The 27,961-nt window shown below is 40.3% G+C and overlaps 1 protein-coding gene across 1 annotated transcript in view; it reads left to right on the plus strand.

Annotated features, from left to right (window-relative positions):
• Positions 1-27,961, plus strand: part of flt4 (fms related receptor tyrosine kinase 4) — a 91,090-nt gene that overhangs the window by 23,515 nt on the left and 39,614 nt on the right. The window contains 7 exon segments of the mRNA XM_079892666.1: positions 6,633-6,729; positions 11,478-11,752; positions 17,800-17,927; positions 19,902-20,085; positions 23,255-23,397; positions 25,215-25,383; positions 26,542-26,659. Coding sequence (XP_079748792.1) covers positions 6,633-6,729; positions 11,478-11,752; positions 17,800-17,927; positions 19,902-20,085; positions 23,255-23,397; positions 25,215-25,383; positions 26,542-26,659 — 1,114 coding nt within the window.

A 27,961-nucleotide genomic window follows, 5' to 3' on the forward strand; every position in this document is an offset into this window, starting at 1 on the left:
TCCTCATGGTGGCCCATTGGGTTCAGCTTCATCATCACATTTTCTGATGCGAAATCAAACCATTTGTCAATGTATGCAGTGACTTCAGAAAGTCCTTTTGCTGCTTTGATCTCTGTGCTGACACTTGTTTGTCCCATAGACTGTAAAAAACAATATGGACGTAGTGTCGTGACAGCAGGGAAAGAAATCGCATTTGTATATTAGATCTGTTTATTAAAGTGACAGCAGCATAATATACAGTACCTGTTGCAATATATGCTGTCAATATGAATCAAACAAACAGAAAATCACTCACTCCTCTTGACTGAATAACTTTAGTAGCTTTAATAAGAATAGATTTCTTGAATGCTGCTGTTTTAAATGCTCTGTTGAGGAGATGAGCATGACGGACTGTGTACAGCTCACCGAGGGCGGAGTCTGTGCTAATAGGGCGGAGTCCGTCAGCATTGGTGGGCGGGGCCTGTTGCTGTGACGTCACACTGCTAGAATCTGCAAACGGCTTGTTCTGATACACTGGGTGCTTCTCAAGATCCCTCCTCGTCTCCTCGCTCCTCCGTCCTCCATCCTCCATCCTCCATCCTCCATCCTCCATCCTCCATCCTATGACCCGGAAACCAATCGAGCTCAGCCATCTTGAAGGACATCTCAATTCTCTAATTGCACCGCGAGGAGTCGAGGATCGAGGAGTCGAGGATCGAGGAGTGAGGAGGCTTCCAGAGGAGTCATGAGCGAGGATACACAGGTGTATCCTATGCGGAAGAGTTTTATCGACTAAACGTGAGTCGTGACGCACATATACGTGATGCACGTATCAATTTTCCTCCCCCTTCACATCAGTCACAATCATTTTAATTTATACTTGACCTTTGCAGTTTATATAAACCACACATCTCACATATTTAAACAGGGTATCTTGCTTTATTATTATTATTTATTATGAATTTCTTAAATAACCAAACTTCACCAACATAAGGGCAGATCCTCTGAGCGCTGCTGATGACGCTGTGAAGTGACGCTCGAGTGATCAAGTATTCCAATGTATAAAAAAGCTTTCATTCGATTCCTCCGTCCTCGTGTCCTTCCCTCGCGTCCTACAGGAGTGGAGCTGAGACGCCAGGAAAGGAAATGAGGATGCACAAATAAGAATTGAGAAGCACCCACTGTTTATGATTTATTAAAATAGAGGAGTGGGTGGATTTTCACCATTATAGGGTGGTTGTTTTTATTTTTCCATTTTCATTTTCATAATTTTGTTGTGTGTTTTTTTTTTTCAACTTGAATAGCTAGAAGAGAAAGGTTGAGTGTGGAATATCTTTATTAGAGAGCTAAGAGTGAAAGGTCAAAAGTTAGGGTCAGTGACTAGCTTTTCTTCAGAGTGCTTGGAAGAACACAGTTGTTGAAATGTAACAAAGCAAATAAATACAGTGTTCCTGACAAACATCGTTTCGGGCTTTGAGTTTCCTTCCTGCTGTACCTGTTATCGGATGTGATTTATTTGAATTTCATTGGATGAACCATGCTCAAATTCTGCAGAAAAAAAATCACCTCATTAAAGTTTATGTGGTGGTCGTTTTTTTGTTTTTTTTTCTTCGGCTGTTGGTCTGGGAATCATCCAGTTGACATTGATCTCAAACTGCTAGTTAAGACCAAAGCAGATGTCATGTGAGTTTTCATGGAAAAACAATTATTAATTTGAGCCATGTCACATTTATCCAACATTCAGTGGTGATATCCAACAATCAATCCCTCGAGGTGAAAAAACTGCTGCAGAAAAACCACCAGGATGTTCATGTTGAACTGTAAACATGTCATTGACTCTCCATCAAATATTTACCATATTCTATTGTGGGCTTGTGAGGCCGGATGCGTCTGAAACAGATGGATTGTGCACTTGAAATGCACTGGTCCAGAAATATTCCTTCTGATTGACATGTGTGCTTTTGGAGTCACAGGGACAGGCATGGAAATCATTTTGCTCTGCTGGTCTGAAGAGAAAGAGAGGAGATGCCGCTTCAAAGGTTTCTCACTCTCCGTATGTGTGAATCTCTGTCATAGCTGTGCCAAACCAAAAGAACAAAACTCATTCATCATATTATATACAGCCTTGTTATATACTCTATGAGTAGCTCTCTTCACATCAACACAGACACAGGTCGGTTCCTTAAAATGGGCGTTTTAATTCTTTGGCTCGTCTTGTTTACGCCGTGAGAACTGCATTCATAAATGAACTCGTTGGCTGCTTGTCATGAAAAAGAGGTCCTTGAGTCCTTACTTTTACAAAATCCTCTTTACTGTCTCCTTTGACTTTAGACAACACTTATTTTGCCTCGTTAGATGTCCGCTCATCATCAGTCCATCGGGGGCGACGCAATATTTTGTCATTTCGCTAAAGTGACGCATTCTCACGCCTTACATTTAAAGAGACATAAATGAATTTACATAACATGACATCAAATACACATTTTTACATTGCACCTCTAATAGATGAATGCATGAAATTGTGGATTTAATTATAAATGAATTAATTATGAAACAAATGCATAGAACATCTGCATAACAGCAATTGCACTATGTTTTAAAATGTGAAAAATCCTCTTGCTTACTGCTTCAGTGAATTCAAAACCTGATTTACATGCACTCTAGAGAAATGTCAAAGGCAGCGTTGTCTGAATTCCTCAGAGGTGTGGCTGTAGATAAGGAGGTTGTGATTAATAAAGCTTCTCGTGGGATGATTCAGGTTATTTTCAGGCCATGGGTAAAAAGTTTGATTCATTTGGTTTATTAAACTCAAAATTGACCCCATTTACTAACTAGAACTCCCTTGAAATTGATTAATGATAGCCAATGCTTGCAAAACCAAATAAAGGAATGAATTACTATACTGTACAATAAGCTGTTGTTTTAGGCTACTGTGGCCTTTCGTCAGTAATGTAAAAACATCCTGGGCTGCGTTTCCCAAAAGCATCGTAAGCCTATAACAATTGCCACCAATGCTCTCTACGATCAAATTAGCTTCTGTTTTATTCAGAAATACATCACATTCATAACATATAGTAAATAATGACTCTTTCAGACACCTCCTGTATGATATTCAGTTGCACAAATGGTTGTATTTTTCTGTGACAAGAAAAATCTCCTCTCTATAAACTTGTCTATTAAAATAACACTTGCTGATGTGATTTGTGAAGTGATTTGGAGGCTTTTGTTTTGATTGTCATCGTTTGGCGTTAATTCGATCCAGGTGCTCCTCATAACTCCTCATGACATGTTCATACTCCCGTTTCCTCCGAGAGACATTTATGCCATCAGCACTCACAGACCAATTAACGTTTTCACAATGACCTTTTGACCTCTCTGTCCCACTGTCAGCCAAACACAAACCAGATTAAGGGCCTTTTAATGTGCTCTAGAAACTTTTAGTTAAAACATCAGTAGACAGTAAAGCACATCTGTTGATGGTTGTCTGGGCAAATCCAATTGAATATCTAACGATCTGAAAGTCAATCCCAGTTAATGGATAATACCAGCGGAACTGAGGTGCAATTTTGTCTGAAATACATAATGAGAACATAATTGACATACAAAAACAAAGCAAATCAGTTATTACATGTTCATTATATAAAATGTGTCTTTTTGAAAAAAAGTAATACTGCCTACAGGTGAAGCCATATTTACTGTTGTGGTCAGGGAATTTTTGAGTGTCATCCAGGCATTTCAATAACTCAGACAATCAGAAATTCTGCATGAGGGTAAACGATTTCCCCACTGTCAAGTGTGGTTTCAGGCAGACAGAAGAAGGCAGAAGAATAAAGTTCCAACACAAAGTTTAATGACAAATATCCAAAAGGCAGGCAAACAGGCAGGGCAACACACACTTATGGTAACAGTGATCAGACAGAGAATGAATGTGAGGGACCAACTTATATAGAAAACATTAACTAGGATAATTAATAGAAATTAATACTAACGGTAACTAAGAAGATGAGAACAAGAACAAGGCATGTGACAAATGAAAACAAACAGAAAGTCCATGAAAACAGAAACAAACAGAACACAATGCTGTCAGTACACCCCCTGGTGGAAAGGCGCAACCTCGCCTGAGAGGTGGAAAAGAGGGATTGACGGTGGAGGCTTTGGAGGTGGCCGAGGAGATGGAGAGAGGGGAAGGCGAAGGGATGGCTGAAGCAGGCAGATGGGACTGTGGAGGCATAGATGGACGTTCCCAGATGTTGCCGACCCAGAGCGCGGCCAGGACGATAGCCACAGCGGAGTGGATGGAGGAAAGAGCCATGATGGTAACTTGATGGGCAATCGTCCTGGTGACGATTGACGGACAGGCAAGAAGACGGTCGCTGGAAGAGCCCCTCGCGCAGATGTAGAACCGAGGAAGCGATGACCTGCCGATGACCTAAGTGGCCGCGACGGAGCTGCAGCGACCCCCCCCCCCCCCCCCAAGAAGGAAGCGGGGATCCTGAGGGCTGAGGACGAGCTGGTGTGACCGAGGGTGGAGGTGACGACTGAGGGAAGGCGGAGCTTTCTGGAGCCGAAGGGCCGAATGTCAACGCTGGAGTCTAGGGAGGAAGGAGCATAGGCGCAGAAGCCAGGGCGACGGGTCGAAGGGGGATGGGAGCACCCCGAGGCTGGAAGCAGAGACACAGGCTCAAACCCTCCAGGTGGGATTGACTCCTTGCAGGTCCAAGGTGGAACCACGCCACTGAGAGGTGGTGACACTAATGGACCAATGGGAGACGAAGACGACTGGGTGGTAGCAGTGGATGAGGACTGAGGACGGGCATAGAGAGACGAACAGGATTCAACAAAAAACAAAGTGCTACCAACAGCAGTCAGGAGAGGTGGTGGGAGAGAGAGGCTGGGCGGGATTAACATGACTGAAGAAGACGATTGACATACGGGTAAGTTCATGGGGTAAAAGGGATCCAACTCTCTTGAAAAATGTCCATAGAGTCTAGCTGGTACTCACTCTCAGTGGCCTGAGGATGGACAGGGCTCGCTTCCAGTCCCTCGAACTCCACAAGGACTCCCACGGTGATGGACGGTATTGCCGGCTCACACTCCTGGTCAGACTCTCCAAGATGCTTCTTCTCCGGGGCGGTGGTGGGTACTGTCCTCTTTTCGTTGCGTTCACGTCGCGGCAGGCGGAAGCTTCCAGTCTGCTGGGGGCTCAGGCGTAAGATCCGTCGATCGGGGTGGTGACGGGTTAGGCTCTGGGTCGGGCTGTGGCGGCTGTATGGATCGGAGGTAGACCCTCTCCAGACACCTGATGACAGCCTCCTTCCAGCAAAGTCCTTGGGTGTCTGGAAGGTCCACAGGATGTTGATAGTTAACCCCGATCCAATACAGCGATTTCAGCGCCTCGTCGTCGTAAGGGGTACAAATGGCAAGACAGCAAAACTCCACAGTGAAGTCCAAAATGGTATGACTGCTTATGGCCAACGCAGCAATCTTCGCTGCAAAATCTTCAGTCTTCAAAAGCAAACACTAACGAAGATAATTAATAGAAGACAGCTGAAACCAATGAACTAATACTGACGGTAACTAAGGAGACAGTCGAGTGGCGGGAATCAGAACAAGGCATGTGACAAATGAAAACAAAGAGAAAGTCCATGAAAACAGAATCAAACTGAACATAATGCTGACACCCACGCAGATTTCGCAGAATTCACTTCTGCGTGAGCTGTGTTTCATAAATCGCTACACTACTGACAATATACAATGGACTTTTTGACTGCAAATTTTATTGAAAATTTGTTAGTGTGACCACCCCTTAACATGGTTTCCCTTTCACAGTTTACAGCTGGTATTGAGATTTATTTTGGTCGATCGGATCACAAGTGGACGACACTAAATACAGGTGTAAACGGGATCTGAAACGTTTTGAGCTTGTCCACTTTCCAGCACTTCCAGAGGTAGTCGAAAACACATTAGTCCGGACTGCTTTCGTAGTGTAAGCATGTGGTTGAATGTGTTCGATCAGCCACAAAAGACCGTCTTCTATCCACATACTGACCTAATGCATAAACATTATGGGAAGAGCTCTAGCCAGAAAGTATTTAAACTTTATCAGCTGAAGACCCAAGTTTGGTTTTAAGGTGAGAAACGGACCAAGCACAATGTTCTCTCACCATTCTTGATTTCTAACACACACTCACAGCCCATATATTTACTCGCCCATAGACCCTGCCCCTCGAAGAAATCAGGACAGAAGTGGTTGAAAGTAGACAAAAGAGACAGATTAAAACACCAGGTGTAAACGGGAATGTCTCCCTCGTCTACTTGTGATCCGATCCACCAAAACTCATCTTAATACCAGCTGTAAATAGGGCTATTGAGATTTCATTGAGCGTGCACCTGAAGTGTGGCATAAATTCCATTTGCCTGTAACACAGACATTTTATAAACATTGCATCTAGGCAATCATTGCAGCTAATGCATCTAGGCGAAACTGCATCCAAGTATCTGTCAGGAATGGTTATTAGAGCCTGGAACATTTGACTGTTCTTAGATTCTGCTGTGAACTTACTGATGGTAAATTCACTCTTGATGATGACGATGATGATGATGATGATGATGATGATGATGATGATGATGATGATGCTATTCTCTTCCTCTAGGTCTGGTGACTGGGTTTTCTATGAGTCCACCCACCCTTGACAACACCAAAGACCAGCTCGTGATTAACGCTAACGACACATTGACCATTACATGCAGGTACAATCCAATGATCTATACTAAACTCTGTCTGAAAGTATTTTAATCAGCGTTTTGCTATTTTGTTTAATTATTATTATTATGCATGCAGCTCTTATGAACTCGTATGAACCACCTCACACTTATCCACTCTCTGCATTTCTCCTGTTCTCTAGCTTGTTTCCTAATCTATTTGTCAAAATTGTCGCTTTGGATAAAAGGGTCTGCTAAATGAATAAATGTAAATATATAATAGGAATTATTAGTTCTTTTATAAATTAATTTGTCACACGACAGAGCCATTTATACTAGTAAAGGGTGATTAAATTACATTTTCTTAACCCAGTTTATTGACTACGATTAGTATGCCATTCATGGGTTTATCTCCCCCAAAACTGTAAACATTGAGTCTCCTAGACACCATGAGAACAGTGAGAGCGGTTTGCTCAGATCCGTCAATCTCTTTCAGCTCACCCACTAGCGAGGGCTAATGTGGCTAATGTAACAGGCTGAGAGTTTGGGGAGTGGCTACTGAAACAGGCTGAGAGATTGGGGCGTGGCTACTGAAACAGGCTGAGAGTTTGGGGCGTGGCTACTGAAACAGACTGAGAGATTGGGGCGTGGCTACTGTAACAGGCTGAGAATTTGGGGAGTGGCTACTGAAACAGGCTGAGAGATTGGGGTGTGGCTACTGAAACAGGCTGAGAGTTTGGGGCGTGGCTACTGAAACAGACTGAGAGATTGGGGCGTGGCCACTGTAACAGGCTGAGAATTTGGGGAGTGGCTACTGAAACAGGCTGAGAGATTGGGGCGTGGCTACTGAAACAGGCTGAGAGTTTGGGGCGTGGCTACTGAAACAGACTGATAGATTGGGGCGTGGCTACTGAAACAGGCTGAGAGTTTGGGGAGTGGCTACTGAAACAGGCTGAGAGTTTGGGGAATGGCTACTGTAACAGGCTGAGAGTTTGGGGAGTGGCTACTAAACAGACTGAGAGATTGGGGCGTGGCTACTGAAACAGGCTGAGAGTTTGGGGCGTGGCTACTGAAACAGGCTGAGAGTTTGGGGAATGGCTACTGTAACAGGCTGAGAGTTTGGGGAGTGGCTACTAAACAGACTGAGACATTGGGGCGTGGCTACTGAAACAGGCTGAGAGTTTGCGGCGTGGCTACTGAAACAGACTGAGAGATTGGGGCGTGGCTACTGAAACAGGCTGAGAGTTTGGGGAATGGCTACTGTAGCAGACTGAGAGTTTGGGGCGTGGCTACTGAAACAGACTGAGAGTTTGGGGCGTGGCTACTGAAACAGACTGAGAGTTTGGGGAGTGGCTACTGAAACAGGCTGAGAGTTTGGGGAGTGGCTACTGTAAGAGGCTGAGAGTTTGGGGAATGGCTACTGTAACAGGCTGAGAGATTGGGGCATGGCTACTGTAACAGGCTGAGAGTTTGGGGAATGGCTACTGAAACAGACTGAGAGATTGGGGCGTGGCTACTGAAACAGGCTGAGAGTTTGGGGAATGGCTACTGAAACAGGCTGAGAGTTTGGGGCGTGGCTACTGAAACAGACTGAGAGATTGGGGCGTGGCTACTGAAACAGGCTGAGAGTTTGGGACGTGGCTACTGAAACAGACTGAGAGATTGGGACGTGGCTACTGAAACAGACTGAGAGATTGGGGCGTGGCTACTGTAACAGGCTGAGAGTTTGGGGCGTGGCTACTGTAAGAGGCTGAGAGTTTGGGGAATGGCTACTGTAACAGGCTGAGAGATTGGGGCATGGCTACTGTAACAGGCTGAGAGTTTGGGGAATGGCTACTGAAACAGACTGAGAGATTGGGGCGTGGCTACTGAAACAGGCTGAGAGTTTGGGGAATGGCTACTGAAACAGGCTGAGAGTTTGGGGCGTGGCTACTGAAACAGACTGAGAGATTGGGGCGTGGCTACTGAAACAGGCTGAGAGTTTGGGACGTGGCTACTGAAACAGACTGAGAGATTGGGACGTGGCTACTGAAACAGACTGAGAGATTGGGGCGTGGCTACTGTAACAGGCTGAGAGTTTGGGGAATGGCTACTGAAACAGGCTGAGAGTTTGGGGCGTGGCTACTGAAACAGACTGAGAGATTGGGGCGTGGCTACTGAAACAGACTGAGAGTTTGGGGAATGGCTACTGTAACAGGCTGAGAGTTTGCGGCGTGGCTACTGAAACAGGCTGAGAGTTTGGGGAATGGCTACTGTAACAGGCTGAGAGTTTGGGGCGTGGCTACTGAAACAGGCTGAGAGTTTGGGGAATGGCTACTGTAACAGACTGAGAGTTTGGGGAGTGGCTACTGAAACAGGCTGAGAGTTTGGGGAATGGCTACTGTAACAGACTGAGAGTTTGGGGAGTGGCTACTGTAACAGACTGAGAGTTTGGGGTGTGGCTACTGTAACAGACTGAGAGTTTGGGGCGTGGCTACTGTAGCAGACTGAGCGTTTGGGGAGTGGCTACTGAAACAGACTGAGAGTTTGGGGCGTGGCTACTGTAGCAGGCTGAGAGTTTAGGGTGTGGCTACTGTAGCAGGTGGAGCCTGAAGTGTTCCATGGGAAAAGACATTCAGCTTCAGATACAGGACTAAATTCACTGCATTTAAACCTACACAGATTAAACAGGTCAAAGCAATGGGTCATTGAGATAAAGCTTCAAATAAAGCTTCAATGCAGCATCATTATGTACCTGTTCAGAAAGACAAATGTATATATTTAAATGCAGAAATTATAAATGTTTATAATGTTTACTTTAATGTGTCCAGTATAGACAGACTTAAACAGTTGTAGTGCGTCATGTCATAAATGAACCTGATGCGTTGGATTGGTTTATTATAAGTGATGCGCTCATACTCCCTCTAGTCTAGACAGAGTGTTAGTGACTCAATTGCTTTCTCGTTTAGCACAGCTAAAAGTAATATGTTGATATTATGCTGTCTTTGTTATGTAAGTTAAAAAGCAAATAAAAAAAATTATAAAAAAAAAAAAAAAAAAAAAAAAAAAGTAATATGTTGGAGCTTTTGAAAGCTATCGAAAGCTTTTTATTGATATTTACCTGATCACAAGCACCCGTAAGAGCTTTATTTGTGATGTTTGAGTTGAGGGATGCGTGACACGTGAAAGGAACGTTTGCAAAATATGCTTTATTTTTGTAATCCTGCTTGTTTCCAGTGTCATACTTCAACTTCAAGATACAAATTTAAAGAAATTGTGAACAGTTACAGGACCTAAAATGTACATTTCCCCCTCACACATAGATTCTTTCTAAAAATCTTTATATTCATAAAAGTAAAGTCCATGGACACATTATGTATCAACAACCCTAATGCATCTAGGTTAAATTTCTTTTTGGGGCTGAATGGGATGAAATGTCTAGTTAAATAAACAATCAAGATTTGGATTTGGTCGTTTTTGATTGCATAATTGGATAAACCTGTGAGGCATTACAAAAACAAGGACTCAAAGACAATGTTACATTTGGAATTGATTTGATAGTTAAGTTTATAAATAAATGTGGTATGAACATACAGGGAGGCTATCCAACATATTTAAGTCTAATCCCTTAAAAATTTGCAGACGTTTCTCGCCAAGAATTCCCAGAATAAATTGTTTTTCAGCAGTTACAAACATTATTCCTTTTGGGCCACCGCTCAGTGTGATCGATGAGCAGTATTAAGCAAAGCCATGGCTGGCGTTCAGAAATCACTGTATTTCATAATCTGATTGAGGAACACATCAGTTTAAATGTCATTGCCTTTTCCTTTGCCATCTACAAATCTGTTTATTACAAGGGACTCAAGCACTGGTTTCAAGACGTGCACAATACTCTTTTTAAGTGAAAACAAACATCTTTGCAAGAAATGAAGGCAAGCATTTCTATTATTATTTCTCATACTTAGGATTAAGAATTTAAACAACCCACTCCTCTATATGATATTTCATTCTGAGAGAAGACGGCTATTACTTTTCTGAATGTTTAGACCAGTGTTGGGAGTAACGCATTACAAGTAACGTGAGTTACACAATCAGATTACTTTTTTCAAGTAACTAGTAAAGTAACTCATTACTTTTAAATTTACAACAAATTTTTGAGTTACTTTTTCAAATAAGTAACGCAAGTAACTTAGTTTTCTCATGTATTGACTGACAGCTCTCCTGTCCTCATGTAGAGAGGAATTGTTGGAAGTGTAACATGTTGCGCTGTGTGTGAACATGATGGTTACTGTAGTTCTAGACTAAACGCGAACATTTACTCATCTCAATGCCAAACTAGCAAAAGTGGATTCAGACACGCCCTAAGTGAACTTAGACCATGTGCTTTGACAGTTAAAATAGGGCCCATGGTGTGAAAGGGCCTTTACTTTTGCCAAAAATATAACTTTTTTTTGTTATTAAAAGCATGCAAGCCCAGCTCAGGTGACAAAAAGTAACGCAAAGTCATGCAATACATTACTTTCCAAATAAAGTAACTAGTTAATGCAGGTAGTTACGTTTTTAGGGACTAGCGCAATATTGCAAGCAATTAGTTTTAAAAGTAACTTTCCCCAACACTGGTTTAGACTTACAAAAAAAACAGAAAAAAAAGTGACATAGATTTATATTAAAGGAGGAACATTAATCAAACTTTATCTGATTAGTCAGTTTTGTCTTGATGGTATGAGTTGTGGGTAAACACATTTTTCACTCAGATTTGATCTCCTCAAGCTCAAAATGTAGGTTGTGTGCCATGACTTTGTGTGATTATACTCCAGGGGACAGCGGATTCTGGACTGGAGCTGGCCTGCAGAGTCTTTGATTAAAATCGAGATTACTGATCGTCAGCATCAGCAGTCTCCCGGGCCCACGCCGGGACACAGAGCCGTCAGAGTGAAGGAGTGTCAAGGGGAGGCTGGGAAACCCTACTGTAAGTCCTTAATACTGCCCGACGCCCAGGCCAATGACTCCGGACACTACCGCTGCTTCTACCAGGACATCAAAGCTGTCATCGATGGGACCACGGCAGCCAGCACTTTTGTCTTTGTGCGAGGTGAGAGCTGTAAAGTGTCTTTTGCTTTATTAATGTTATTTACTCCATTTTCATATCGTTTTCCTATTAAAAAGGCTACATATCCTTTATTCTTCTTTACATTCCCAGACAGCAACATAGTGTCGACCCAGATGTGGGCCGGATCTGGGCCGTGTGCAATCCATGTGTACCAGATGTGGGCCGGATCTGGGCCGACACTATGTTGCAGTCTGGGTTACAGTCTCAGATTTATATTTGCCATTTTTCTTCAGCTTTAGATACTTTGAAGAATATTCAACCTTGTCATTCCCTCATGTAAATTACATGAAGTATGTCAATTATAAAAGTAGGACTGCAATAATATGACAAAAAAATCATTATCACTCTTGATATTGTATTAATGATTATTAGTGTCGATTAGTAGAATATATTTTTGTGAGGAAACGGCACGTCATATTCTTGCTACACTGAAGCTAAAAACTGTTCATGAATTGGTTTTCACATTGAGACTTCACTTTGGTTATTTTAGTGGTATGAAAGACAAAACGGTTATTCAAACTGGAAATAAATGACATGGAGTAAGCAGGCAAAGAATGGTTCCCCATCACTTCCATTTGACGCAAATTCTGCGATCGGTTTATGATTAGACAACTCTGATTGGCCATTACATTCAACATTCATCATATCAGCAACATTCATCAACATTCATCATAAGCTCAACAGAATCATGTCCGATTGGTTATAGTGTTCAATGCTGCAAAAATGTTAAAAGAAATTTGATGTAATATAAGCAAATCAAAATGTAATTTTGCAATCTATATTCATTTTCACATTTCACTTTAATTGCCCCAGCCATAACAGATTTAGTTGAACTGAGCTGGGGCTTTTTTACCCCCTTATCGGGGCATTTTTGTTCATTATGGTGCCATTTTTGCCCCATTCCCCCGTTAATCTCTGACTCTGCTTTATATGCATTACACTGAGAACATTTCAGTCTAAAAAATAATGTGACTAACTATCTTGTTAATTATTATGATGCTACACAAATGGTGTGTAAATGCTATCGTTTCCCGAGACTGAGCCTGTAGTTCTGGACAAATGGACTGCAATTCTTCCTCATTCTTTAGCCCATTTGTGCAAATACATACTTAACCTTTGAAAGAATAGATGTTATTTCTGAAGGAAAACATTTCCTTTAAAAGAAGTCATTTTTATCCTTATAGAGTTAGTTGTTGAATATCAATGTCTGGTCCCTTTTGCAATTTGTGGCATTTTCCTGAGGCAAACCAAATCACAAATCCCGTCTTTATTCGACTCCCTTCAAAGAATGCTTGGCCGGGCTGTCTTTGTCTAAAGTTTCTATTTTCTTTGGGGAACAGACAAAGACATCATAAACATCTCATTCAAAACATCAGCTCTTTTCAGAAGATCAGAGAAGATTATACATGAACACGCTAAGAACATGTTTGCTTTGCCCCTGAGACGGCCCACGGTTACGAAAGAGCTTTAATACTGAATTAACTTAAGATAAGAAAGTGAATAAAAAGATGCTACATGACGCCAAATCTGCTGATATATCACCGTTACAGAAGACATATCCTGCCAATGTCCTCCTTATCATAAATATGAAGAATATTTATGTTGAGTTTGATGATTTGAGCGCATTATCAACTCAATAATGTGGATGGGAGTGTAACTATAGTTTAATTTACTTATTAACATTACATTTGGATGTCAAGCATGTCTGGAATCATATATAAATGGGCCTTTTCAGCAAAAAAACTTTTATTCTTGTACGTTTATTTGGGAAAAGGCTTTTGAATCCAGGCCTACTATTCCAGTCCAACTTTACAGAATATGCTTTTAATCTAAAAACCAACAAAAAAATGGAAATTCTGCCATTTCCCAGTGTCATTTCACAATTTTTGTTGTTGTTGTTAAACCCAAAAGTCATTTTTGACAAACCTCAAGGCAGTTTTTCCCATACAACAGTACATTATAGTGACCAAAAAGCCACCGAAGTTCACATTTATCCAAACCGATGGACCTGGACTGGCTGGAAGAGCGCATGATTGCATTGTTTTGGATTAGTTGGACATCACTGACACCAAAACGCCATTGATTCTTGCACGATTATTAGTGATTTTGGACTGTTGACCACACAAAACTAGTGTATACCATCAGAAGACATATATATATAACACGTGAGCCTTTTATTGGTATATTTGGCCTTTTTTGGAGCTTGACAGTTATTTTTAAATTTTACCTTAAAACTTTTTGGTTGCCCTTAAAAATGTTAGAAAGTACTTAGTAAAATAAGAAAACTACATGTGTTAAGGTGAGGATTAGGGGTAGGATCAGGGCTATTACCTAGCTATTACCCAGTTATTGTAACAACTACAATGTGGTACAGGACTGTAAAATAAAGTGCTACCAACTTTAGGCTTTTAGTGTTTAAGTGTTTTATCATTTATATGCTTTTTTAATTTTTGTATTGTTAAAGTTGCCCTGTGGTGAAAATCCAGCTTTTAATGTTGTTTATGTGTCTATGTGGTGTTTTTAATCTGCTTTAAGACAAACCATGTGTAAGTTCATAAGTCGACAGCATTGCTGAGTATTTCCTCCTTAAAACTGCAGTGAACCAAAGACAGTCTCAAACACACGCTTTGAAATCGCTGGTGTTTCTGACGTCACAAACTACCTTGTAACCAATCAGATCAACGTGTGATCGCCAACCAGTGGATCTCTGAGTGAGGGAGTGAGTGGAGGCGGGGCTCATTTGCATATTCATAGAACCACACATACTAAATGAGGCGAGGGTGTCGAGTTACATTCAAGATATTTTAAGACATGAAGATTTTTTTCAAGGTTAAATATGTCATTTTGGTGATCAAAGATGAGTTTTAAGGGATAAAATTATTGACTACAGGGGGACAAATGTTTTAGTATTAATGTGTTTTTTAATGTTTGGATTGTTAAGGTTGTTTTCACTGTAACGCATTTTGAGAAGCTTCTTTTAAAGGTGCTATATAACATAAAGCTTATTATTATTATTATTATTATTATTATTATTAATGTCACTAAAAGACACTTCAGTTGTCTTCTACAGAAAAGTAAATAAATAAAAGCATACAGGAGCCAGTTGCACAAACTGCTTAGACTAGTCTTAAAAGTTAGTCAGTCTAATAGTTTAACTGCTAGTTGGTCAAACTAGTTCTGAAGACACATATAGTCTTAACATAGTGGCTGTGTTTGTGCAACCGTGTGAGTTAGTAATGAGAGACTTTAACAGTTCATAGGGGGATTGTTTATTTTCGCACCACAATCCAGCTCTGTATTAGCAACAAATTGGTTTTCCACCTGTTGATCAAAGAGCCTGCGACATCGGACAGCTTATCCTTGTGTTACTCTCATTCCTTGACGGCGTTTTAAGAGCCAGGATTAAAAGCGGCCCGTGGAGAGTCAGGTACAGACGTCCTGCTGACTCGCTCACTTGTGTGAAAAGCCGGGTGATTTCTCCTGACAACATGCCGAAGCCGTTTCCACAGATCTCGGCAGGGGGCTGATCAGAGCCAGCTGAAATCACAGATATAAATTAGCAGTGAGCGGAGAGCAGAATGGCACTCGGCTGCATGTGGCTTCATTTATCCAATGCCTCTTGAATCCGAGCTGTCGGCATTGTGGCTTCATGTCATGCCCTCCAGTGCCTCCCAATCTCTTCAGAAAAAACAGTTCACCTCCTGAAGATGATTTATCGTGAAGCACTGTGAGGAGTTGTGTATTTGTCCTGTAATGCCTGTGTGTGCAGACCACCGCGGGGCAGAAACATAAACCGCGAGATACGGAGGTTTGTTTGGACTCCGACAGCTTGGAGTGATTGCTTTGAGCTACGTGAGGAAGAATCAGACTTGTTAGAATAATGCGGGCTTCACCAGGTGATGCTCAAATAAAGGCCTAGAAAGTGAACACTGGAGAGGTTTGTTTTAGCAGTCCCACACATATGGGTTGTGACCAGGACGAAAGCCTCATATTAAGTGGTTTAAGGAACGGTGCTGGAGATTGTTGATAGAGCTGTGTCATAAAAATCTCCCCTCTTAGATATAATCAGGGTGATCCACAGACTAAATCTGGCTAAAAACTGTGTGTATTCAGGCAAAGAACTGGAGGTGGAATGTTAAGTCTTGACTTTAAAGGAATATTCTGGGTTAAAGACTGTGACACACTATTGATTAGCATTTTTAAAAATGTGTGTACAGTCAAGTCACCTAGTGACTCATAACAGATTGTTTCAAAGCAGTGATAAACAGTGAAATAATGATCGCTGATGCAAACAGAATTCACTTCTGCTGTACAGAAGCTCTAAAACAAGACAATCGTGCCATTATTCAGCTGAAGTCAGTTTAATGTTGATTCAGTTCTGTTCAATAACTGTCTGAAGGTCATCAATGATGAAATGAGCTCAGTTTAGTTAAAGCATCTCTACAGAAGATACATTTTTTATGGAAAATTCATCACATGATGCCTAGAAAGCCAGTGTAAAGTGCCACAAGAAATGTTTGCACAATGTTTTGACAGTATAACCATGATTTAGGACTATTTGAAGTATAATCATCTGCTCTACCCAAAGTGAGTGAATACGCTTCTACCTTCACAAGCGCAGCTGGTGTCAGACCACAGTTCTGGACCACAAAACATCTGGATTGATGGCACAAACATTTGAAGGAAACTCTATCGCCCCCTTGAGTACAGAAGTTTATCGCCACACTCACGATCACTGAGACTATCGATGCGTTCCATTAACCTCGGAAGCTGGATGTCGGACCTCAAGTTGACCTCGTTCTAGTACACAAGTCAGAAAACCAAGATGGACGCTATTTTGCGCAGAAAATGCCAAAGTGTCATGTCCACAGATAGAGGTCGGATAGCACTGAGTTTATTGAGACGCTAGTCTCGCGTAGGCAGATCTTCAGACTGACGGCAGGAGCTTTCTTTGGCCAAGGAATGTAATGTCGATGTCCCTGCAATAGTGTAAAACTCTTGGACGTATTTTAAAGAGTCTTTGCTGTGAACCTCTCACACTTTTGAAAATCCAGCGTTAAGATAATCATGATAAGCGCTTATTGTCACAGTTGTAAACATGACAGCTTTCTTTTTCCATGAGGGGGTTTGGCATCACGGCATTTTTGTTTCTAGGTGGACCTCTAAAGAACACGACAAACGCGTCTTTGTGAAATCCTGTAGAATTCAGCCAATCAGATGACGACTTTGAAACTCCCGAAGTGTTTCCCGTCGTGTGTGCTATATGCATCAGACGTTCAGTCAACGGTCTGTGGACTTGGTGTCTGAGGCTGAGACTATTGAGACTATTGAATAATTTCATCCCTTAAAACTCATCTTTGATCACCAAAATGACATATTTAAAAGTTTTTTCCTTGGAAAAAAATGTCTTCATGCCTTAAAATATAACTCGACACCCTTGCCTCATTTAGTATGCGCGGTTCTATGAATATGCAAATGAGCCCCGCCTCCACTCACTCACTCAGCTCAGAGATCCACTGGTTGACGATCACACGTTGATCTGATTGGTTACAAGGTAGTTTGTGACGTCAGAAACACCAGCGATTTCAAAGCGTGTTTTTGAGACTGTCTTTGGTTCACTGCAGTTTTAAGGAGGAAATACTCAGCAATGCTGTCGACTTATGAATTTACACATGCTTTGTCTTAAAGCAGATTAAAAACACCACACAGACACATAAACAACATTAAAAGCTGGATTTTCACCACAGGGGAACTTTTAAAAATGGCATGTGCTAACATGAGGACTCTTGTCGATCCACCAACATCACAGCTCAAATATCAAACATCTTTCCTATGTTAATGCTTTAACAAAAAAATACAAGCTTCACATTTTTTCTTTTACTGAATTTGTTGGAAGTATTTTCTGTTCTGGCATTATATTATTGTATGATCAGAAGGTTCTGATTAGTAAGAAGTCCTGTAATGTTGTGGGGAGGTAACAGACCAATTATAGACAACTGAACTAATGTCACTTTCTTTCAAACAAACAGACCCACAAAATCCATTCATCAAGAGGAATGGGAATGAATTTGAGGCCATCTTAATAACGGACTCGGATACACACTTCGAAGTGCCATGTCTGGTTTCAGATCCTGACCTGAAAGTCAATCTCTTCTTGGTAGGTCCTCCAACACACTTCCAGCTCCCCTCATCCCTCTGTTTCTGCTCAATGGACGAGGGGATCTTTTGTTTTTGTGCTTTTTTAGAGATTGAACCCATATTTGACAGTTACTGTATACGCAGCATAAGTGTAACTTTCAGCCCTCAGCTAACTCAAGTGACATATAGCTTTCTAAGCCAAGGGAAATAAAAACAGGAGATTTTTCAGCAACATAGTCCTTCTCCAGGTCATCTTAAATTATGGGCTCTGAGTTCACTGGGCAATGTCAATCCTATTGAAATAGAGCAGAAAGATCTGGGTCAGTTTAGACTTTGTTTAAATGAACGTGTTTAAAATGGCTGGGCATCGACACAATTTCACAATTTGATTTCGATTAACACGCCTCGATATTCAATAATGATTAATTTGGGAATGTATCAGGCAAATTTCCTCAAGGAAGAAAATCTCTCCCAACTAATGCTGTAAACTATACAGGGAACACAAGTTGATACATTACTATAATATTAAAGGTTAAAATTAACTAATTTGTAGGCTACTTACATTGACATTATGGAAGTTTTTATAATACTAACATTGTAATAATACATTTTTAATGATATGATTATGTTTCTACTTGTTTTTTTGTTTTTGTTTTTTAAAAATATAAATATTTAAATGGTGGCTGACATAAAAACATCAAATATTGAAGAACAGGTTGAGTAAAAATACAATGATTATGCAATATAGGGCATATATTTATCAAAATGCTGCTCTATTTTTCTAGCTGACTGTCGAGTTTATGATCACTGAACGGCTTTTCTGAGGTAAATGTGACGTTATATTGACGTCTTTCTGCGGTTGAAACACTGAGTGATGGATTACATGAGACATGACTGAGTTCAGTGAGTTGTTCTGTATCTTCTGATGTTCACTGATGTTTATTTGCTGCTGTAATAGTAGTAAAGAGGAAGAGATGATCGCTTCAAGAGACACAAAAACACAGTTATTGACTGAATTTAGTGATGAAGCTGACAGATTTTGAAAGCTGAGACTTTGTTTTACATCAGAAGTAATAAAGCTTAGTGTGATTTGTTGAAAAAGCTTTGATCATGCATTAACATGCAAAATAATGCTTGGGATTTAAGAACAGATATCGACTCTTCAAAATGAGAATCGTTTTTTTTAACCTTGAGTTTTGTGCTTCAACTTCCACCATTTTATTAAGGTCAGGCCCTCTCTCCGAACCCTCCAGCAGATAATTCTGAAACATGTACAGACTTGCCCAAAGACTTGACCGGTTTAAACACTCAGTGGTTAGTTATAAGAGTGTCAGGTGGGATAGTCTAGCGGTACAGTGTTTATTCAGCATGAAAGGGTTCAGATCTTGACATAATATTTTTTAATCAAAACTGCAGCAGAACTCGACAGCTTAGGGATAACTATGAATTTTTATTTTATGGAAAGGAGCAGCTTTGACGGTTTGTTCCATGGGGAATTATGAGTGACATGATGACAGAATATATTGATTTAAAGCAAACGAGATGCAGAACTCGGATGTGACTTGAATGGAGAGGGTCACATTTACGGCTTCTCAGTGTTTGACAGGCGAAATGTCAGTAAGAATCTGTGCGATTGGAAGTTTTGTGTAAGAGAGGACAAGTTCCCCTCGCAAATTTCACTCGTGTTCACAGAAAGGTGCTTGGTTTGACTGTGACTTCTGTGTGAGCTGTGCTTTATACAGTACATATGCTATAGACAACGGACAAAGGCCCTCTTATGTCCATGAAATTTCGCCTAAATTTCGATAATGCAATGCATTTTTTTCAAATTATCATGCAACTTAATTTTCAAAGATACAAATAATATTTTTCGATGTTTAACATCTGCTTAGATTGAGTCACAGTCATCAGTTTTTCATGCATTAGATTGCAGCATTGGTCTGAATGAGTTTGATTGAGGTGTTGATGTGAATGTTTGCTGTTGTTGGTACAGTTCGGCGAGCCTCCGCTGCTTCTAGAAAGCAGTGAGATCACCTGGAATAATAAAAGGGGCTGGTCGGTTCCCAGGCCCATCTATGACATCTATGTCCGCGCTTCCAGCTTTTTCCAAGTCTACTTCTTCTGCTCCGTCCACAACACCAAGCACAAATCCAAATTATACTTTGTGCACCTCACAGGTAAGACCTGTTCAATATTCGTTTGAATGTCTGTAATTTGATCAAAAATCCAAGCATTTAAATATCATCTTACTAAGACTTTGATGATTTACATTACTGATTTACATTACAAGCTTTTACTTTTTGTCCATATGAATATCAGCATCTGCAGCAATTTGCATATTTTTGCTCAGTTTGAGCCTCTGAATAAAACTAAGCTGTTTTCCTCCTCAAATGTGAACTCTATATTCTCACTTTATCATACTACAGTATATGAGCCATAAAAGCCTGATTTGTCAAATATGATACTCTATAAAAAAACATATGCAAACCTTTTTTTTTTTTTCACAAGTCAGGCTTTGCAGGGTTAAACTACTGTTCTAGATTATGCTGCCTTTCTAAAACCCTGCCCGTAGTTAACACACTAATTTAATGGTTAACATTTATTTAATAATATTATAGCAATAATATCAAATAATAATAGAATAGATTGTCAAGATGCTATGGAGGAGGTTGAATACTATGTTTTACTTGGAAATACATGGATTGAAATGTTTTGCAAATGCAGTTTCAAAAGTGATATTGCCAAGAAAGATAATTTATATTTTACATTTAAACCATTTGGCAGATACTCATGTCCAACATCAAACATCAGTCATGTGAACGATCACATCTCGATCCCATTCTTTAGATCAGACGCTTAGGATTGGGTGGAAACAGCATTATTAACCAGCGCTATGATTGGTTAATAGAGATGTTGTTCCAGAAATAACAAAGGTTGTTGATCTAGGAACATGTTTTCCTGGGTTGTGCGCCATATAGATTGTTGTTTAACTTGCTGAAGTGTGACTTGATTGATTAGGTATAATTATCTGTGACTTCACGTTTCATATCGTATTGAAAACAAGAAGGTGTTTTTACTCACTCCATCAGATTTGTCCATGTAGTTGAGCAGGTTTTCTGGTTCTGGAGCCGGTTGGGATCTTCTCCCGTCCTCTGAGGGACGTCTCAGAAAGCTTTATCATTACCCTGATAAACGAGGTCATTCCTCTAAAGTGGGGCTCATACGGAGCATTCGCCAAGATCAATAGCCTCTCTGTACTCGAGAGGGGAAAATGAAGAGTTTGCGTTGCATTACGTCTTCACCAGCTGACCTCTAATAAACACTGCATGTCTAATAACCAACAACTCACAAAGTCACAGTGGGGTTTATTCAGATTAATGAGGTTATCACTGATGCTGAACTCACACGTCGAAAGGACAGCAGTAATGAAGACCTCGCATTGTATATAGTGAGAATATGGAGGAAAAACAGGCTCAAACTGAGGGAAAATATGGTGCAGAAGCTGATATTCACATGGACAAAAGTTAGACGAAAAGCTTGCAATGTAAATCAATTAGATCTTTATGGCAGATACTTACATAAAATGCATATAAATATCAATTTCTGCCAATAATATGTCTTAGTAAGATGATATTTAAATGCTTAGATTTATATAATGCAATGCATTACAATGATGATTGAGAGATGAACAAATACACCTTCCTCAAAAGCCTGATGATCATATTTGATACTCATAATTTTTCTAATAAATGATGGCTACTAACAATATTAAAGTCATTCTTGCGTTTACTTGATAAAAATCAGTGCAGATTTGACAGCAGAAAGACACTTTAGCTTTAACATGCCTCAAATAATGTGGATCGAATCTTTTTTTAAGTAATCCGACTGGCGTTTTCACATGGTGAATGATGAAACCGGCCAAAAGATCTCATATGCTGCGTCCACAATCAAACTCTTCCCTACTATCGTCACAGGTGCTGTGTGTGCAATCCACAAAGAGGCAGACATTTCAACCGGCGCAAAGTCATTTCCGGGAGTCAATAAATCTCCAACGGGGGGGGGGGGGGGGGGGGGGGTGTTCTGATTAATTCGGTTCGGGAGTATAGATAAAAGCCCGCCCGTACTGACAATTGATTGGTTGGGTCCTTAAATGCACTTCATGAGGCACACACGCACACATGAGGCTCGCTCGCTCTAGATTCTGCGAGATTTTAACTAATTTGCGGGCATCAGGGAGCCGCTATCAAAATGCGGGAAACTCCTGGAACTTCCGGGAGACTTGGGATGTCTGAAGAGGATGCGTGACACAAACGACAAAAGATACTTTAATGTACACCTAGAACTAGAATCCAACACAAAAACCATTAACGGTCTTGTTTTGTCATGGCGGGTCAGGCAAAAACGAGGAGAAGAGGATCTAAATGCAGCACTTTTATTATAAACCGAAAAACTAAGAAGTTAATCCAACCAAGGGAAATCACTGGAGCAAACACGTGTCTGTGAAATCAACAATGAACAAACTGAGGGCTGGAAAGAGAACTAAACTAGAAACAGGTGGAAGTAATCAATCAAACAATGAGGAACTATGACAACAAAATTGAACCATGACAATCAAGGAAACAAAGGAAATACAGGAAACAATAGTTGCGTCCCACACACTACACTATGCACTTATACACTATTTACTTGTGCACTATGTACTCAACTGTGCAGTGTATGACTGTTATAAGGGGATTTAGTCATTCATCATCGGAGTCTGATGCTCTCCCTCTGTGTCGGTCGAGTGTATGAAGTGTCCAACATCCCACACTTTATCAAGTGCCTCATGATCCACGCATTTAAACATTCTTTTGGGAATCTTCAGTGTGAACACACTACACACAGTATCTATACTACAAAACACCATAGAATAGTGCATTAGGATGCGAATTGGGACACTTCCCAATCCCGATCAAAACTGAATATGACAACTATAAAGTAGGCGAAAAACAGTATACCATCAGAGTAGCATGTCTGAATATATATATATAGGTCACATGATAATGACATCATGGCGAATGTAGATGTATGTCCAGATTACATTCATACTATATAAAACATACTTTTTTAGCAGTCGCAGAGTATCTTCTCAGACAGTACGTGATTTCAGAAGGACTCGAGCCATTCAGAAGAACACTCTCGGACCTGCATAAAAACACATTAAACCCAGAGCATCTAGAGGCGTTTGCATGGATAAACATCACTTTAGTTGTAAAGGTGTCACAACTGAAACATGCACACTGCATTCACGGCTGTGATCAGGCGTGTGAAAAGAGCTGACACGTGCATGTGTGCTACACCCGACAGGCCTGAAGTTTTACAAGCTCCAGCTGTTCCCCGAGGACTCTCCGGTGGAGCTCTTGCAGGACGACGTTCTCCAGCTCAACTGCACCGCACGGGTCGGGCACAACACCGGCGTCGACTTCCTCTGGGACTATCCTGGACAGAAGGTAATCACATGCTGATCAGAGACAGCATGACCTGTCCAATTCACAATAAATGACCTTTATCGAATTCATTTGTGTTGAATAAAAGAAGGTCTTGGCCTGTGAGCGAAAGCGCAGTGGCTTTGGTGTGATTGCGTTCTGTAGTAATAAATCTCTGCAAACCGTCATACATTATTACACTCCTGTGCTGTTACCTCTCGTAAATCTACCAGCTCATTATTTATGCTGTCTCAAGTCCAGCATTTCATTTCTACATCAGCTTTAGTTCATCTCCTGTGTTTGCATTTCATGTTTAGGGCACATGTTGCCAAAGAAGTATATTTTTCATAAAGAAAATAAATACTATTTTTAAGACCCTTTTTGTGACATTATTTTAATAAAGTGTAGGGGTTGTAATGTCAAAACCTGGAAGAGTAATCGCCACTTGTTCCCTCCAGATTTTCCAATGGCGTTTTATAATGGGACTTTCAATTTATGAGTAAAATAAGGTCTGTGGTAAACATAAGCTGGCGATACTTGGACGTTTTGTTCTACAATGTAAAAATACACACAAAATGCTCTGATCTAGTTACTTATTAGAAACATTTGTTTTTAAAAATAATCATAACGGTTACAAAATTCGGAAACAGGAACAAAAGGAAACGGAACAGAATTTCTAAATAAAAGACACCAAATCTAACTGTTACAACATGAACTAACAATGAACATTCGTAGTTGGTAACACTTTAGAATAAGTTTACGGTAATAAAGTACTGTATTTGCAAACTATTAGCTTATAGTTAATTCATGGTTTGTATATTCTAGTAGTCTCTATACATATGCATTTACGTATATAAATTTTAAGGAACACTTAATATTAATGCCATTAATGTCTAATTAATTAAATAAATAAATAAATAAAGGTTTATTTAAAGCACTTAATTAATGACATTTTTCATGACCTAATCTAAAGAGAGAACTATTAACCATCAACAACTCCTTTACTACTGGTTTAAATACTGTACATCACTCGTATGGTTAATAAGTTGTTAACAAAGCATAAAAATCAGTATCTAACTCTTTACATATCAGCTAATTAAACAATAATAATTTTGTAAATTACAGTGACAATGAATGAAGAACTCCCTATTTCTATGTAGCCTGTTAATATATTAACTACGATATATAAACTTTGAATTAACTGTAAACTAATAGTTTGCAAATTATTAATAAGCACTTTGTTACTGTATACTTGTTGTAAAGTGTTACCTAACATGAACAAAGTTGAATAAATTAATAAAAACAAATGCATTTCTCATTTTTAGTGACTGTTATTTAAGGCATTAACTAATGAGACCTTATTTTAAAGATTTAGTGAATAAGTTTAAGACACTACAGCAAATGCTGCCCTGATGTATAAATAATTTAGAATTGAAATAATACATAATTTATGCATTAATAAAACATTCTTAATGTTAGAAAAAAACGGCTTCAATAAGTCCCAGTGATCTAAGACAGTTCTTCAGGAGCTATAGTGACCTTTCAACATGAGGGAAAAGCTAGTCATGTGATATGTGTAGTAATTTAAGTGTTACACTTAATAATACTAACAGTTTGTTTTCTCTTCTCTTCTATATCTATTTAAATAAAAAAATACTGCGTTAGACTAAACTGGGAAGAGTCATAGCTCTTGCATATTGTTGTCCTATTGTTAGTTTAACTGCCCCTATTGCTCTCCTCATTTGTAAGTCGCTTTGGATAAAAGCGTCAGCTAAATGATTAAATGTAAGTGTACACACCAGAGGCAGACAGCACTAATCTGAGATGTTTTGTCCCTGGAGAACCGGTCGGCCAGATTTCAGCCGCTGCGTAACGTCTTGTCGGAAGTCACGGAAGCCTCCAGTATCCTGACGATCAAGAGTGTCCGTGTGGACGACAGCGGATACTACACCTGCTCGGCCAGCACTTTGGAGAAGACACGCCATCTTACTACTGTCGTCATAGTTCACGGTAGCACACAGATGATGCTGCTATAAACTTAAATAAGATCAAACGTTATATGTACAGTAGTTGAGGGATTAGTTCACTTCAGAATTAAAATTTCCTGATAATTTAATCACACCCACATCATCCAAGATATTCATGTCTGTCTTTCTTCAGTGGAAAAGAAATGAAGGTTTTTGAGGAAAACACTCCAGGATTGTTCTCCATATAGTGTCTTCAATGGGGTCCAACGGGTCGAAGGTCCAGATGTGAGTTTCAGTGCAGCTTCAAAGTCTCGACACGATCCAGCCGAGGAATAAGAGTCTCATCTAGACAAACCAGCGGACATTTATAACAGAAATAAACATTTATATACTTTAATCCACAAATGCTGGTCTTGCACTAGCTGTGATGCGACACACATTACATAATCAGGTTGAAAGGTCAAGCGTGTTCTCATTTATAAATGTAGAGTGAAAAACTCAATCTCAATTTCTCCTCCAGCTTCAAAATCGTCCAACATCATTGTTTTAGCTTTTATTTGTCTATTTATTTTGTAAATGACGTTTGACTTAGTCTTTGCACGTTGGCTTTGTAAACACTGGGTCTGTTCTTACACCTACGTCCCGCTTGACCTTTCACCCTGATGACGTAATGTGTGTCGCATCACAGCGAGTGCAAGACCAGCATTTGTGGATAAAAGTATATAAATGTTTATTTCTGTTATAAAATGTCCGCTGGTTTGTCTAGATGAGACTCTTATTCCTCGGCTGGATCGTGTCGAGACTTTGAAGCTGCACTGAAACTCACATCTGGACCTTCGACCCGTTGGACCCCATTGAAGACACTATATGGAGAACAATCCTGGAGTGTTTTCCTCAAAAACCTTCATTTCTTTTCCACTGAAGAAAGACAGACATGAACATCTTGGATGACGTGGGGGAAAGTAAATTATCAGGAAAATTTAATTCTGAAGTGAACTACTTTAAATACAACATTGCTACCTTAAACAGCATTTATGCTTGATTTAACCCATACAAATTTATTTTGTTGACATAAATTAATGTATTTCGGTCGATTCAGCAAAATTAAACATTATTTTTTACTTTAATAGAACTAGGTAATTTAGATGTGATCATGTTTAATTGTGCTAATGTAACAACTCTTCTCCATAATTCAACACAGAGAAGGCTTTCATCAACCTGGACTACAGGAATGGATCGGTTATCGAGGCCAAAGAGGGACAAAAATCAGTCGTGCTGCCGGTGGAAGTGTTGGCATACCCCTCACCCGAAACTCAGTGGTAAGGCCTCAAAGATGTCCAAAATACACCAACCACTTGTGAACCCTGTGTTTGTCATACTGAATGTTATGAACGCATGTTTCTTATCATGTAAACAGCTTGGCTTTTCGGCTGACGTCACCAGAGACACTTTTCACCATCAAGTGCCATATTAATTTCTTCTGGTTGAATATCCTGTTTTCTCAGAAAGGAATGTCACATGATGCAAACAAAATGTCACAAACACCATTTCTGACACTGCTTCGTGAAGCTTTGAAACCTTTGGGAATCATTTGTTTTATAAATTTGTATCAATGACACATTTGTATAATAAAAAGGAGGAGCTGTAGTTAAAAGTCTATTATTGGCCTGATTAATCAAGCTCTCCTTAAAACAAGAATTTACCCTGCAATTTAATAAAATAACACACATTATACAGACACTTCATATTTAATGGTATTAAATGATCTGTTAATTGCATTTAATAGATTACACTTTCAATATACCATTTGTGTCTGGTTCGTAAAAAGAGGTTTTATGCATGCTTGGGCTCAAAACAGTGAATCATTTTGCAAAGCAAGTGGTTCAATTGATTAAAAGTTTCGAAAAGCTTTGTTTCTTCCAACACTGTCACAGGTGTGTGTCCTAATAATCCAAAGATGAGATGTGTGACGCAGGATAAATAATGAAGAGATTTTTTAATTAACATCAAGAACATAAAACGTATAGTTCCCTGGAGAGGGAACGAGACGCTGTGTCGAAACGCTGTGGGAACGCCCCTGCGTGATTGCGTCGTGAAGCACGGATGAAATCAGTCCAATGGCGTGACGCAATGTCATGTGACGTCATCGACCAGGAAACTATATAGCACACCTGAACCAAACAGCGTCAGCTTCTGATGGGCTGAAGCAAGACGATCACGGGCATGCCGGGAGTATGGCAGTATGGCAGGGCGACGTCTCGTTCCCTCTTCAGGGAACTAAGGTTGCATACGTAACCGAAACGTTCCCTTTCAAGGGATGTTCCCTTTCTAAGTGCACACTAAGACGAAAGCACCCGCGCCCCTGGAGTGGAGCCGAGGTCAAGGTCATAGAACCTAACGGATATGTGCAGTGAGGACGAGCCTGCCGCATCACAAACATCTTGGAGGGAAACTCCTGACAGCAATGCTTTGAGAGCAGCCATAGTAGTAAAGTGGGCCGTACCGCCAAAGGTGAAGGCTGACCAGCCGACTCATGAACAAGTGAGATGGCCTCGACCACCCACTCGTCCTCTGCTTAGATGCCGGACACCCCTTGCTGGGTGACCCAAAGCACACGAACA

Source organism: Squalius cephalus (assembly GCF_949319135.1).
Source record: "Squalius cephalus genome assembly, chromosome: 14".
Lineage (NCBI taxonomy): Eukaryota > Metazoa > Chordata > Actinopteri > Cypriniformes > Leuciscidae > Squalius > Squalius cephalus.